Source organism: Polypterus senegalus, chromosome 4, assembly GCF_016835505.1.
Source record: "Polypterus senegalus isolate Bchr_013 chromosome 4, ASM1683550v1, whole genome shotgun sequence".
Lineage (NCBI taxonomy): Eukaryota > Metazoa > Chordata > Cladistia > Polypteriformes > Polypteridae > Polypterus > Polypterus senegalus.
In genome coordinates, this window is record NC_053157.1 from 47,824,879 (window position 1) to 47,839,846 (window position 14,968).

Sequence of the window (14,968 nt, forward strand, 5' to 3'; positions counted from 1 at the left end):
TCAGTGTTAAAATGGGTAATCATCTACAGTTACGCACACACACTCAATCCACAAATGCATTAAGAGAACAGGCAAGTCACATGCAGACCCTGGCATTGTGAGGCAAGAATACCAGATCTGTGCTACCACTTTGCCGATGTTAAAACATCTGTACTAAACTTGCAAAACTTTGGCCTGATTAAAACTAAATGTATACCTATACCTTTATTTCTGTTCTTGATACTTGATTGCATGCTGCGTGCACATTTAATCTTCCTTCCCTCAATGGGTGTCACTAGAAGACTGAAGCACGTGCATGCACGATGTTACTGGCATCAGAAGGCAAGATTTCTTTGTGAAATAACACAGTTCTTTTGTGAAATACCGTAAGTTGTTTTTTTTTGAGAAATAGACTTCTATAGAGGTGTCCTGATCCTCAAGAACAAGCTAATTTTATGTATATGTGACAGTACTAATACTACTGGTTTGGGCTAATCAGAATTAATTTATTTAATGTCCCGTAGCAGCAATTTTAGAAGATGTCCTGGTGGTTCCAAACCTCTTATATTTCATGCTTTTTGAGGACGCTGGACTGTTCAGAAGACTGAATGCTTTAGAAATGGCTTTACACCCCTACACAGATCTTTGCCTCACCACAGTTTTATCGTGGAGATCTACAAAGAATTCCATAGACTTCGTGACTTGATTTTGTTAAAGCAAACAGGATACACCTGAGCACAATTCAGAGAGCCAAAGCAAAGACTCCCAATACTTAAATAACTGAGAGATTTCAATTTCTGTTTATTAATAAAAAATTGCCACCCTTTATGAAAACAAGTTTTCACTTTGTCATTTTGAGTTATTGAGTGTAGACTGATGGCAGAAATAGCAAATGTATCCATTTAATATTAAACTTACAAGTCAATAAAAATGTACAGAAAGTGAAGGGATCAGAATACTTTCTGAAGCCCCTCTGTATACACTCACTGGTCACTTTATTAGGTACGCCAGTTCAACTGCAACTACTAACATAAATATCTATCCAGCCAATCACATGGCAGCTGCTCAATGCATTTAGGCATACAGACAATACAATCTGCTGAGTTCTGAAGCATCAGAATTGAGAAGAATGGTGATTTAAGTGACTTTGAACGTGGTATGGTTGTTGGTGCCAGACAGGCTGATCTGAGTATTTCAAAAACTGCTGATCTACTGGGATTTTCACACACAACCATCTATACAGTTTGCATAGAGTGGTCTGAAAAAGTATTCAGTGAGCGTCGGTTCTCTGGGCAAAAATGCCTTGCTGATGCCGGAGGGTTTGAGGAGAATGGCCAGTTGGAGATGATAGCAAGACAAAATAATTATCAGTACTAACCACGGCCCCACCATGTTAAACTAGAAAAGAAAGAGGAAATATTTATCTAGCAATGAAATGTTTAAATCTGCTAATATAACATGCTGGATGTAACTGGAATTAAACAAAGCAAACATATCAAAATACCAAATTTAAGGGAAACTGATCAAAAATGTTTGAACCTGTAAATGTCATTAAACATTTTTTCCATGTTTAACTTTACCACAACTGTACATAAATATACCTACCTAAAAGAAAAATATATATGAAACCATTATAAACTGTGGATTGGTAAATCCTATTTCTACTATTATTACAGCAGCTGAAATCTTTGTAATAGATGTGGTAAATGTCTAATACCTGAGGTGATATTGCAGAGATACATTTTCGTGTTGAGGCTCCGGAGCTGCTTCTGCTTACTGGGTTCACTGGTTTCCAGTCTAACATCGATCCATTCCCTTCTGAACTATATGCAAATGCAATTTCATCTCGAATTTCTGGTACCTATACATGGCAATAAATTGGCTCTTTAAAAAAAAATACAGGTACCATATTCAACAATATATATTATTAAATTTAACATTAAGGTTGTTAATGCTGTTTAAATATGTGAGTGTGTGAGGTCATGAATTTTTTGCACCATTAGTTAATCATCTCAAACATGCTTGCAATTGAAAAATTTTCAAATGTTGTAAACATACAGTATCTATTAGAGAAAACATTGTCTAGAGTCCTCCTTCAGCCTCTTTCCCCAATGTTGGTTGCTAAGAGAAGAATGACAGACCTCAACAGGGAACATTTTAAAACAAGGTGTTTTTACAGTATATGATCCATTGAAACTTAAAAAGAGACACATTATTATTAAAGTATTGGCAAAATTTACTGAGCATCTTTCCTGTTACAGTATACATGTATATATTAATATATTAATAAGTACAATTACACAAATTGTAGCTGTAAGGTATTGTAAATCAAAAGCAAACAATTCTATGATGGGCTAAAAATACAGAAAAGCAACTCCCTCCTGTGAAATACTAGTTTGCACTTTACACAAATGGCTTTTTAAGACAGCAAAGGTCAGAACTGAAAGATGAAAGACGTACGTCATTGTCAGAAGCATCTCCCCCAAAGTTCTCTTGCATCTCCTGTGACCTTTGGAAGTTCCTTTGAAGTCTGTATTCTGACTCAGAATCACAATCATTCGAGTCTCGGAGTGTAGAGAGTCCACTGTCAAAGCCGCTCTCAGCCAAGCTCTCAACCTCACAACTGATTCGCCGCATGGGGTCACAAAGTGCTAGAGAATCACAGTCCTCATCTACATAAGAAGAATGAGAAGATCTGCAGAGACAAAGACATATATAAAATCTTTTGTAAGTTGCCTAGGATAAAGGCGTTTGCTAAATAAATTTTACAATTATAAAAAAGGCACAAAAGGTATGACTCATGGTCAATGAGTAAGCTGTTCTCAAGACACCCACATCTTGCATAGCTTTGAATGTTTCTCACACTAACTGTATAGTACAAAAAATAAATATTATTAATACCAATTTTAAAGACATAAAAGTGACCTTTCCAAATAAATACTGTAGGTTAGCCTCCATTTGTATTACAGCTCAGCTCACACATGAGATCACACCCCAGCTCTCATCATCATCACCCAAACAACCTAAATGATTAAACTACAAAACTGTCTTCCCCTCACCCATATACAGTAAATTACATGAGCATCATGTTTGTGTTACTAAACATTCTTTTTATTTATTTACAAATTTCTGATTCTCTTTGATCCAAAATATTATTAATTCTTGTTCATTTTCGATAGATAGATAGATAGATAGATAGATAGATAGATAGATAGATAGATAGATAGATAGATAGATAGATATGTATTTGTTCTTAGGGGGAAGTTTGGCTTCTACTGCAGCTCTTTAAAAATAAATAATAGATAAATAAGACATTTAAGATAAGATATATACATATCTATGCATACACTATGGTCTACATATACACCAGAATGACTAAAAATAAAGAAAATTTAAAAAGAAGGAAAAGTTCTGACTTGGCAGTCACAGTCACACTTCTGCTGAATAATTTAATGGCTGAAAGTTCTCGGAATATATTAGAGAAAGGATGTGTAGCATTGTTCAGAATGGCACTCAGTTTTCTTTTAAGTCTCTCCTTTGATATTAATCAGTATCTAGCACTGCAAATAGGCCCTCCAACCTGCAGAAGTGGCACTCCAGCCACCATAAAAAACCTCACACTGTTCCATTCCTTCTGAACTAGTGAATTAAATGTTGCAATGTTGCAATTCAGAATAACAAAAAAGGGTTATCTTTAAACTATACATAGCACACATTTAATTTGTTAGGGTGAACTGATGATTTCTGTTTCAATGGATGTTTTTACTGTTTTTATTATTTGTTTTAGCTTCTTATAAATTCCTCTTCAGTTTTTAAATAGACATTAAGAAAATTTCAAAATGTGCAGTAAATATATTATTTAACTATTTATATATTGGGGTGCTACAACAGGGCACTGGTACAGTCCACAAAATTCAGAATACAGATGTTCTGCCCATGTGTCTTGCTCCCATGTTCCAAAGATGTGTGTTAGGCGACTCTTTATATGTGAGATTGTGGGTATTTGCATAAGTGTGCTCTGTGATGCATTGACACCTTCTCCAGGCCAGGGTTGGTTCCCACACCTGCACCCAATGATATTTATAAACTGTAGGCACTAGCTGTCTGTGCACCAGAGTTGAAAAATGGATTGATATAAATATAAAGCAATTTGACAAATGAGAGGAGAACATTCAGTCCATCAGGCTGACAAATGAGAGGAGAACATTCAGTCCATCAGGCTCATTTGTTTAGGTAATAGCTAAGGTGTTCCAAAGTCTCCTAGGCTAGATACTTCTTAAAGATTGACAAGGTTTGTGCTTCAACAGCAGGTCTCAGTAGTTTGTTTCAGATTCCCATAATTCTCTGTGTAATCAAGTGCTTCCCGGCTTCAGTTCTAAATTAACTTAATTTCCACTCATGTTCATAAGTACGTGAGTCACCGTTATGCTGAAAGAATTCTTCTGGATCTACTTTATCAATACCATTGAGAATTCTGAAGACCTGGATTAGGTCCCTATGTGGTCTCCTATACGTGAAACTAAGCAGGTTTAATTTTTTAACCCTGTCAGAGTACGACATGACCCTAAGTCCAGGGAAGCATCAGGTTGCTATTTTCTATACTTCTTCAAGTGGCTGCTTTACCTGTTTTTGTAGCGTGGTGACCAGACCTGCACATAAAACTCCAGGTGTGGTCTCATTAGTGCCTTTTAAAGTTTAAGCATAATGTCCCTTGACTTATACTCAACAGTTTGTATGATATAACCCACCATTTCATTTGCTTTTTTAATTGCTCCTGTACATTGATGTAAAGATATACAGTAACTATACAGAACAACACTATGTTTAGTACTCTATATTTATTATGTGAAACTCAGGATACAGTAGGAACAAAGAAGGTTATTCTTATGCAATGTTTTTAAAATATAACATGTAAATTGCTGTAGAGAATACAATTCATAGTTTGAAGTTTAAGAATTATATTCCCTGTAAAGTACAGTAATTAGTAACAATTTATATTTCTTGAAATTAGCAGATTACTTCAAGTTCTTCCTCCTTTCTTGGTTATGATCCATCCTCTGCAATATACAGTACAGTGATCCCCATCACATGATTGGCACTCAAGAACAAATGTTTACCAAGCTTTACTGCTTTCGTGCTAAGGCACACAAGGATTTGAAAACCAGGAAATCCTGGATCTATTTCATAGCTCTGTTCCTGAACACATGCACTCTCTATGAAATGGCTCACTTCAGTAGAATAATTAAATAAATAGTTTTTAACATACCTATCAAAAAACGGAGATTGGCGGCCACTGAATTTTTGGCTGGATCTTGAAATAGTGCTTACAGGAGAGATGTTGAGCACACGCTGAAAGAGATACGACTGAGTGTCAAAGGTGAAAATAAAAGTAATACAAGGAAATGCAAGAAAGCTGAAATACTTAACATTACATTATATTGAGTATATTGCAGCAGACACACATCAGGTAAACCGCATATTTTAAACAGGAGGAAATCCTACTGTTTCTTAACCTATCAAAGTTTTCTATATTTAACGGAATGGTTCCTTGAAGATAAGTCAGGTATGCATTCCTTGTATTTTTTTAACGTAATCAAGCTGGCACAAATAATGTTCTGCCTAGATTAGAGAATCCATCTTCTGAACCAAATATTCCAATTCAGAGTTGTGGAGTCTGCTATATTTGCATCATCATTTGCAAAGCTGGACCCAACCTTGGATGGGACCTCTCTCTCTCTCTCTCTCTCTCTCTCTCTCTCTCTCTCTCTCTCTCACACACACACACAGGACCTGGTTAAGGCTGCCAGTCAAAGCAATACACATTTCTTTGGGATATGGAAAGAAAACCTGAGATATGGAAAGAAAACCTGACTAACATAGAAAATGACAAAAACAATTTGAAATTCCAAACTCCACACAGAAAGTAACCGAGTCATAATTCTAATCCTGGAACTGTGAGTCAGCAAAACTAACAACTGTGTGACCACTGTGCCCATAAAGAAAACTAAAGTGTATTCATATTACAGTGTTTCTAACCCTGTGAAATGAGCAAAGAAAACATGACAAGTAGACCATTTAAAAAACCCTTTCAAATATCAGTGCCACATTATGCCATATTGTCTAAATTGTTTTATCCATATGCCAGAGCAGGCCACTTTTACTCATCTGTGGCACAGATGTGGTGCGTCATGTATAACTTGCTTATGCTTAGAAATGTGTGTAAGCTATTTTTTATGCAAAGGTTGAGGTTTTATATTTGGCATGGAAAACCATCCATACGTTCTATGCATACGTTTTTGGAGTTGACATTTTAGCCACTTCAGGTGGCAGGACAAGGAAGTGAACAGAAAATCTCATTTCATTGAATATTTCAATGACGCATCAGTCACATCCTGATGTTCATCAATCCATCCATTTTCTAAACACTGTTGTTCTGAGCCTGTAACAGAACAGAGGTTGTGTGACTTCTGCTCAATGGTCTCTGTGATGTACACGCCACTTCAGCTCTAGGATCTCTAAATCAGTTTATAAGTCAGTCATCATCATGAAAAAGAACACAAATACCGCTAACAATACTTAAATGACGGAAAACACAGATTAGAGGAGATTTAGCATCACCAGTCCACATAATCTGCTTGTCTTTGGACTGTGGGAGGAAACCAGAACAAACCCATGTTGTCCCATGTACGAAGTTCATGCAGAGAGTACCCGAGTCACAACCCCCAGACTCCTTGCTGCAAGACAGCAGCGCTACTGATACATCACCGTACAATTATTTTATTGATTAACATATTTACAGTATATTAACTGTGACCTTAAAAATTATGGACAAAATATCCTTGATTTGAGATTTATTTTATTAACATAGGTTGTCTGATTTGCTCTGGTCACTCCTTAAACTCTGTCAAATGTCAGTAATGCCTTAATTTCACATTCAGTGAAGCTTCATTTTCTGTGTCCTCTCGTGGTTTGAAAGTAAAATCATCACTCAGGAATATGGCCAAATTTATATGGTGATTAGATCATGAATATACATGGTTACTGGCAGGTGGTGGTGGGGAGTGGCTAAAAGTGCGTACATGCATGCATAATTTTAAGTTGATCTGAGATTTATAAAGGAACTTAGTGTGTGATCTGGTGTACGTATGGTTTTATAAATCTGATTTTTTTGTGCATACGCTGTTTTTGCCTTTCTAGCATAAGCAAAATTTTCTTTGGAATCTCAGCAGTCTTTTTAGACAGGAGTGAATATCAAAAAGTCACACGTAAACACAACTTTTCAGATCATATACATGGCACCAAATCTAATGAACACATACACAACTTGATTTAGCATATCAATGATGGAAAGAATGAGAGGTGGCAGACTTTGTAAACATTTTATTTATAGTCCAATTACTAATTGTCTTCCAATGAAAACTGCACACTTTAGGTGCATACTTTTCAAGAGAGACGTTTGGATAGATAGCATAAATAATCAAACACCCTCCTTTTGCACCCAGATCTTCCACATCTCACTCCCATCAGTCTTGACTCCTCTCACGTTCACAATTCTACATATAGTTTCAGTAGTGATAACTACACTTAAACTTACAGTTACAATTTTTAATTTTCTGTTTCTCTTTCATATCAGCATAAGCCTTGAGTTTTCAGATGTCTTACTCTGGAGATAATGTGAAGATATACAGTGCTCCATGTCCTGTTGGAGTCTATTAGATGGTATTTATTTTTATTCATTTTGTGCATGTGTGACATACTCAGGATAGATACCTGTTCAAAATCCTACCTGATCTGTATTACTTGCAAAATTAACTTGAATAGTCAAACAAAAAAATAATGGAAATGAGTAAAAAATCAGAATTGAGTTACCTTCAGGTGCAGTGGGAACGTAGTCTAAGCTAAGCAGTGTAATGCACCAGCCTCATAATGTTTCACTGATTCTTAATTCATATTCAACATGATAAATTTAACTGCTTCTGAAAAAATCTCCATGGTTCGTAAAGAAGCCTTTAGGACTGCTATAACATCAATTAAACTTTTTCTTGAAATATCTGAAGTGCAATAAAGTTATAACAATAATAAACAAAATTTATATGGTGCTTCCTTCACTACTACTTTACATAAACAGTAACTCTCATAGAGCCACTTCATCTACCACCAATGCATAGCATTCTCCTGGATGATACGCCAGCAGCCATTTTGCACCAGTGCACTCACCACATGTTAGCTATTCGGTGATGAAGAGTTGAGAAAGATAGTGCTGAGTCAAAACATGCCATTTTATCAACCATTCAAATAAAAGCTGGTAGTACCAGAATGAGATAGCAGAAATTTGTATAAAAGGTAAGAGCTGATAACTGACTACCGATAACATGGTGATAATCTGTGGTGGCGCATTATCTAAACAAAACAGGCTGAGTTGCTCTTAGCGAGCCAGAATAACCATCCATTCATCTGTTGTTTTAGTAAACCAATTTAATCCAATTTTAGGTTTGTGCCTGCTTATCACGGTAGTGACTAGCATAAGGCAGGAGCAAATCCTGGACAAGGAGCTAGTCCATTAAAGGGCACTTTCATGTAAACACTCATGAACACTCATACAGGGCCACTTTAAAATCACATCACCAAAATATCCTGACATTAATGCCTTTGGAACATGGGAAGAAATCTGAGTACTCGGAGAAGATCCACACAAGCCAAGGAAAGTGTGGAATCTCCAGCCAAACACTGACTAGGCTAGGATTCAAACTCCCAGACTCCAACCACTTTGCTAGGATGCCACCTACAAAAGTATAATCTGTAGCAACAAGCCATGTACTTCTGATGTGATTCTGACTAACTCTTTGGCAAATTACAAGCAAGTCAACTGCTGTTAAGAAGATTTTCACTAATCAGGAGTCATGAAAGTAACATTAGATGGGAGTCATAAAGATGAAATTCAGACATTCTGCAATTTCACTTCCACACATGTGATTTTCTTTCAACTAATTGATGCCTTCACCTGAGCATAAGGTTATGTTCACATGCCTATATTCCCCTGTGTTATTTCTGCATCACAGTGAATCCGTAGAAAACCGTAAAAGCAATAATAAAATATTCCTCCATATTCATCACTGCAGGGCTTTGCACTGCATTCTTAAATTTTTGTTTAAATAAAATTATTTTATTTACTTTAGTTATAAATGCACTAAAAATCAAAACTTTTTTTTTCTTTAAACACAATTTTCGTGGTTATATGTCACTAAATACTAAATAAAATCGTGGGGCGCACATACATTTTTGAAACTTGTTTAGCATGGTGGGGAATTACAAAGTTGTTTTTTTTAATATTTTATGATGAAAGTAGCTATTCTATTAATTATTTGAATCAATTCATTTATGTGTACCCCACAATATAACCACAAAAATTGTGTTTAAGGAAAAATGTATTTTTTGTTTTTTAGTGCATTTATAACTAAAGTAAATAAAATAAATTTACTTAAAAATTTTTTTTAATATATTTGATTTTTTACTTTTTGAGTATTTTGCAAATAATTTTTCTTTAATATTTTTTTATAAACAGGAAGCTTCTTTAAAAGTATTACAATAATATATCTTCATTGCAGAATTATTTGAATACTAAAAATAATTATATTTTGGTCTCTATTTTTCTGTTCAGTCTCTTATGGGATTAGTGCTCAGTCACTGTGAAAAGAAAATATTGACGACAGAATGGCAAGCTTAGGCCAATACTTCCTCACCATAATCATCAAGGCTACTTCTTCACAAGAGTAACCAAGTTAAGTCGTCACACATATTTACCCCCTCCACTCAATGGAAGAGGCAAGTGGAGGCAATCCGATGCGTCTCTCACTTGTACGCTCCTATATCGCACTATATTCTCTCTCTGTCATTGTTGTGTGTGCATTAATTGACATCACATAACAGTTGATTATGGAGAAATTTGTTATGTAATTACATCGGTTTTGACAGATATTGTATTGTCATCGATACTAAACACGTATGCAAAATTAGAAGAAATTTGCTTCGCCAAAAGTGGGTTTAAAATATGTCAAGTCAAATACAATTGTTTAAAAATGTAACCTGCTGATATTTTCTATGCATCTATGCACCAGACGTGTAAAAATACCACATAGAAATGCACAACTCAGGAACTTCACTAATTGGAAATCCCATAGTTACTGGCCTGCTCTGTGCCACAAAATGGTAATGCCCAATTTTTGCTGCAAACTATTAGCCTATTTACCATTCATTTGATATTAAAGTACACAGACAAATGGTGTAGCTCTATTCCTTACATTTTCTTTCCAAAACTAGGCTTCAAAGCTCCCCGTGAAACATTTTAGTTCAATTTTTCATAAAATTCAAAAGTTCTCCTTAATCAATGTGAACTTATTTGTTAAAATGTACTAATTTGATCACAATAGTATTTAGAAATAATAAGAAATATGCAAAATAACTCACATCCACAGAACAGATCAGACTGCACCCTAAAATGTAATGTGGTGTACACCTGCATGAAAACAGTGCGCATTGTGGTGCAAACTGGGTAGCTACACAGGCTTCAAGTCGCCATGGATGAAAGTCCTGTGCTCTCTGCTGAGTCCTCCTTTTGAATGAGCAAGCAAGGAAGTGGACTTTCCTCATCCAACAGTAGAAAATGAATTTATGTGACTAAATATGGTGCAATGTATATGTACAATCTCTGCTAATAGACATATGTGCCCAGTACGTCACATTGTTATAACTACAACTGGCATGATTGCCATCATAAACAGGTATTTTAGTGGGACTAAGTGCAAGTAGCAATACACTGCTAAACATAATGATCCAATTTACAGACTTCTTTTAACCTGAACTTCATTGGGACACAGATCTTTGGGACTCCATAACTCAAGAAATCACTCAGACTCAGGCTAGAAAAAGAGACCTCTGAGACCGCAGTACTTACCAGTGCACCACCTTGGCAAATACTTGAGTTTCAATTATACAAAGTATGAATTACAATAGTTTAATTTTTCAATAGTGCCCTTAACAAAGGAATTGCTCAAATGAGGGTACAGATTTCCAAATTCAAACCATCCATGTATGAAGATAAATAAACATAAAACTTCAATATTAAGAACATGACACAGAATAAGGACCTCTGTTGCTCTTAAGTAAACATCCAGCAGACTAACAGAAGTTAAGTTGTACCCACTTAATAGTTGTCCTGCTATAAAGTGACTGAATATAGTGGGCACAGAAGGGTTGCTTTCTATAGTGCTTGTTTTGCTGCCTTCCTGTATGCACCAAAATTGCATTTTATGTGATTTTTAGAAATCCTGGTCAAGCAACTACTTACACTGCACGATACAGTCACCAGTCATATATGTGCTCAAACTGCACAAACACGTTTGGTCCACTTGACATGACAGAAATTCTTCTGAATGGCTGATCATGGCAGGCAATCTGGCAATGCAACCATTCTCTTACTGCACATGAAACGGCAGCCAATGAAGCTGAAATTTGGGACAACTCAAAAAAATCAGTCAGTGACTACAAATCATGCTTAAAATCGTGCCAAAATCATACAATGTATGTCCGGGTTAAGAAATCTATGCTGTGCACATGCCCATTGTAGATGGACAATATGTCATCTGTGTTTTTGGTCATTTTAGTATGGATGAAAAGACTTTTGTAAATGACATGAAAATGCTAAATGAATGGAGATTATTTTAGTTTAAAAATGATGTTTTTAAATGAAAATGTTTTAGTGTGGACATAGCCTGAGACAACAAATACAGCACAGCTAATACTATTATTTTATTATAATTAAAGATAGTATTCATAGATGAATAGAAAGGTTGCTAAAACTGGCAATATTACATGCCCTCAAGGTTTGAACAACTGGGTATCAGAAATACAATTCTGGTAACTGTACAAAAAACAAAAACAGGATTGAAAATAAACAGAAAGAAATACATTCACAAACATGAGGTACATGTTCACTGAAACACTTACCAGAGATTTATTGCCCTTGCTGAAGCTGTTTTCTAATGCACTTCTCAGGGCGTCATTACTGTCTTGCAGCCTTCTGTTAGCAGACCTTAAAAAGAAAAAAGCATATTGTTAGCTATAATAACTTTGACTAAATCGAATACCAGGTATGGCTATCTGCCAGCCTTTTTGAAAATGAGCAAACTCCAAAACACAGAGTAGTTCTTCCATTTCTCTTGTTTATTGGGTTTGCTGTCTAAGCAGAACAGAACTGTACAACAGCAAAATAAAAATCATACATACATATTTAAGTCATGAATGGATAACTAAGTGGCACAATGTTAGTGCTGATATCTCACAGTTAGGAGCCCAGGGTGTGCATCATGGGTATTCTCTGTATGGAGCATGCATGTTCCCCCTGTGCCTGTGTGGGTTTCTTTTGGGTGCTGCGATTTCCTCTCACAGTGCGAATACATGCAAGTTGGGTGAATTTCATTACTAAATTTTCTCTAGTGTGTATATGTGTGTTCGCCCTACAATGGACTAGTGCCAGGTATTGTTTCTGCCTTGTGTCACAGATGAGAAAAATGGATGGGTGGGTTACTTACTTACATTGGGGATAAGAAATAATAAACGTCCTTCTGTCTATCTAATCTAGCAGCACTGCGTCTTGGATGGAATGCCAGTCTGTCGGAAAGGCTACTCTCAAGCACTCACACACACATCCACAAAAACCAGGTCAGTTTATCCAGCCATCCATTCATTCACTATTTAACTGCCTTAACACAGTTTAGGTGTGGGAATTCAAAGCCTGTCCAGAAGCATCAGGGCACCAGACAGTCTATCTATCAATCTATCAATTTATCTATCTATCTAGAATGTGATGCACCTAATTTACAGTATATATAAGTTCAAAGAAAGCGACAAACTATACTAGCATCATCCAGCACTCTTGATGAGATGCTTTTGGACTGCTGGCCAGTTTGAAGTTACCAATTAACATTGTGGACAAATTCCATGCAAACAGCGATCAGATAGGGATTTAAACCCAGTCTCCCAGCTCCAAGAGAAAGCACAACCAACCAATATGCTGTCCCTACTACAACTCACCCTTAAATAAAGTAAAAATTACTTCAGGATCATAATATAAAGACAAAATATTAGAACATATTTTAAAACAATTAATATGTGTGTATAGCATATGAATGGTAATGATAAGTAAAGAAACTTTACAGGAATATATTTATTTTTCTACACACATACTGTGCAGTCTTTTTGTGTTTTCTATGTTTTTGTTGTATGGTATTTTTTTTATTGCAGATACATTCTACTTTGTGCCACAGAGGCTCTGGGACTAGCACTGCTGCTGCTAAAGCTCCAGGACAATGGATTCAAATTCTTCTCTGTGTGTAGTCTGTCAGTCTGTGTAGGTTTTTTCATCAATTGAAAACATTTGTGTGTTAGATTAATTGATGATTGTAATGTGCCCCAGTGAAACTGTGGCTGTGTGCATGACTGCATTCTGTGGTGGTGCCAGTTGCGTGTTGGAAAATATTGCCAAGCTGCCATGAACTAATTTGAATGTAACACCCTGAAGGAACTTGGGAGATTCACACGTTTGGTTGATTTCTTCCTTACTCACAAAATACAATAGTCTGGATGTGCTCCTCTAAGTGTATCTCTACCTCCCTGCCAGTCCCTTACATTCTCGTCTCCAGGTCTCATAGCCCTTAAGATGTCACAAAAGCCTGTCAGAATTGACAAGTGACTGGAGGTGGTACACTGGTGTAACTGGAATGGGAGCTTTTGTTTTGTCTGAGCAGTGCCTTTTCTTGTGTGGTATCTGATCTCATCTTTACAACTGGCACCCTATACCATCCAGATCCGGTTTCTTTGATGTGTCACATGCTGCTGGGATTGACTCTGGGCACACAATACCCTGAAATGGATTAAGCAAGTTTGAAAATGGATGGATAGTTGTTAATAATATATTCTTTTAGAGCATAATAGAAATGTGCATTATGAGAATAAACCAAACTAAATTGTAAACTATGTTTTCATACATTGTGTGCTTTGTCATGATAGTTTTTGTTCACTCTATACAATCCTGCGGGCATCTTAAAAAGTGTGTAAGTACAGCCCACACAGAATAAAAACAAATCTTTGCATTGTCTGGCCTTTTGCTGACGGGAATTGTTCTTAGTTAAGAAGGTTTACCAACCCCTGTTCCATACATCACGAAGATTTTCTTGTAAGAGAAGCAGCTCTGATTACAACATTCAGAGAATTTAATTTCAGCAAAATACAATGCAGTAGTGGCATCAGCTTTCCTTAGTAAAGAATGCAAATTATGTTAATGTACAACATTTTTAAACAACACTTTTATAATACTTGTAGCTTAACATAAACTGCCAAGTTTGACTAGCATAGCTCAAGAGACATCTGATGTCAACCTGAGCATTAGAGCAGCATGTTGCAGTACCAACATTAAACGTCCAAGAGTTTATCCCTGAGTTGTTTGTTTATCTAGTTTAGTATAACATCAATTATGAATGCAACTGGAAAGTTTGAATTACATAATGCAATATACCAAGCTCAAACTCACTAAAACTAACTCGCTGCAAGAACCTATTTAGCATCAAAGAATGAATACCAGTGTATATGTAGTGATACTTGCATTAATATCTTAGCATAAAGTCCTGCCCAGTTTGTCAAATATTGTACCGTAAGCTTCTGTTTGCTGCACCCCAGAGTCACCTGATATTTACCAGTTATTTAGGTTTTCTGGATTGCGCAATTTTTACAGCACTGCTCAGATATCAGAACATAACACCCAGAAGAATTGAATACCAATGACTCATACTAATTAATATTATTAACTATAAAAGGGCTTACTGAAATATTTCTGTTTGTCTAGCGTGATTATCTTGTTCATCACTGTAACCTTTGAGCAATTCTTCATACCTGGACATAAAACAAAACAGAAAAGAACCAGATTATACAAATATCT

General features: G+C 36.0%; 1 protein-coding gene across 1 annotated transcript in view; it reads right to left on the reverse strand.

Moving 5' to 3' along the window:
- The window catches only part of rasef (RAS and EF-hand domain containing), an 87,185-nt gene that overhangs the window by 22,752 nt on the left and 49,465 nt on the right, over nucleotides 1-14,968 (reverse strand). Inside the window, exons 7-11 of the mRNA XM_039750577.1 lie at nucleotides 14,854-14,922; nucleotides 11,983-12,067; nucleotides 5,246-5,328; nucleotides 2,440-2,674; nucleotides 1,697-1,840 (exon numbers count right to left, since the gene is read on the reverse strand). Of these exons, the coding sequence (XP_039606511.1) occupies nucleotides 1,697-1,840; nucleotides 2,440-2,674; nucleotides 5,246-5,328; nucleotides 11,983-12,067; nucleotides 14,854-14,922 (616 nt within the window). The remainder of the gene's footprint in view (nucleotides 1-1,696; nucleotides 1,841-2,439; nucleotides 2,675-5,245; nucleotides 5,329-11,982; nucleotides 12,068-14,853; nucleotides 14,923-14,968) is intronic.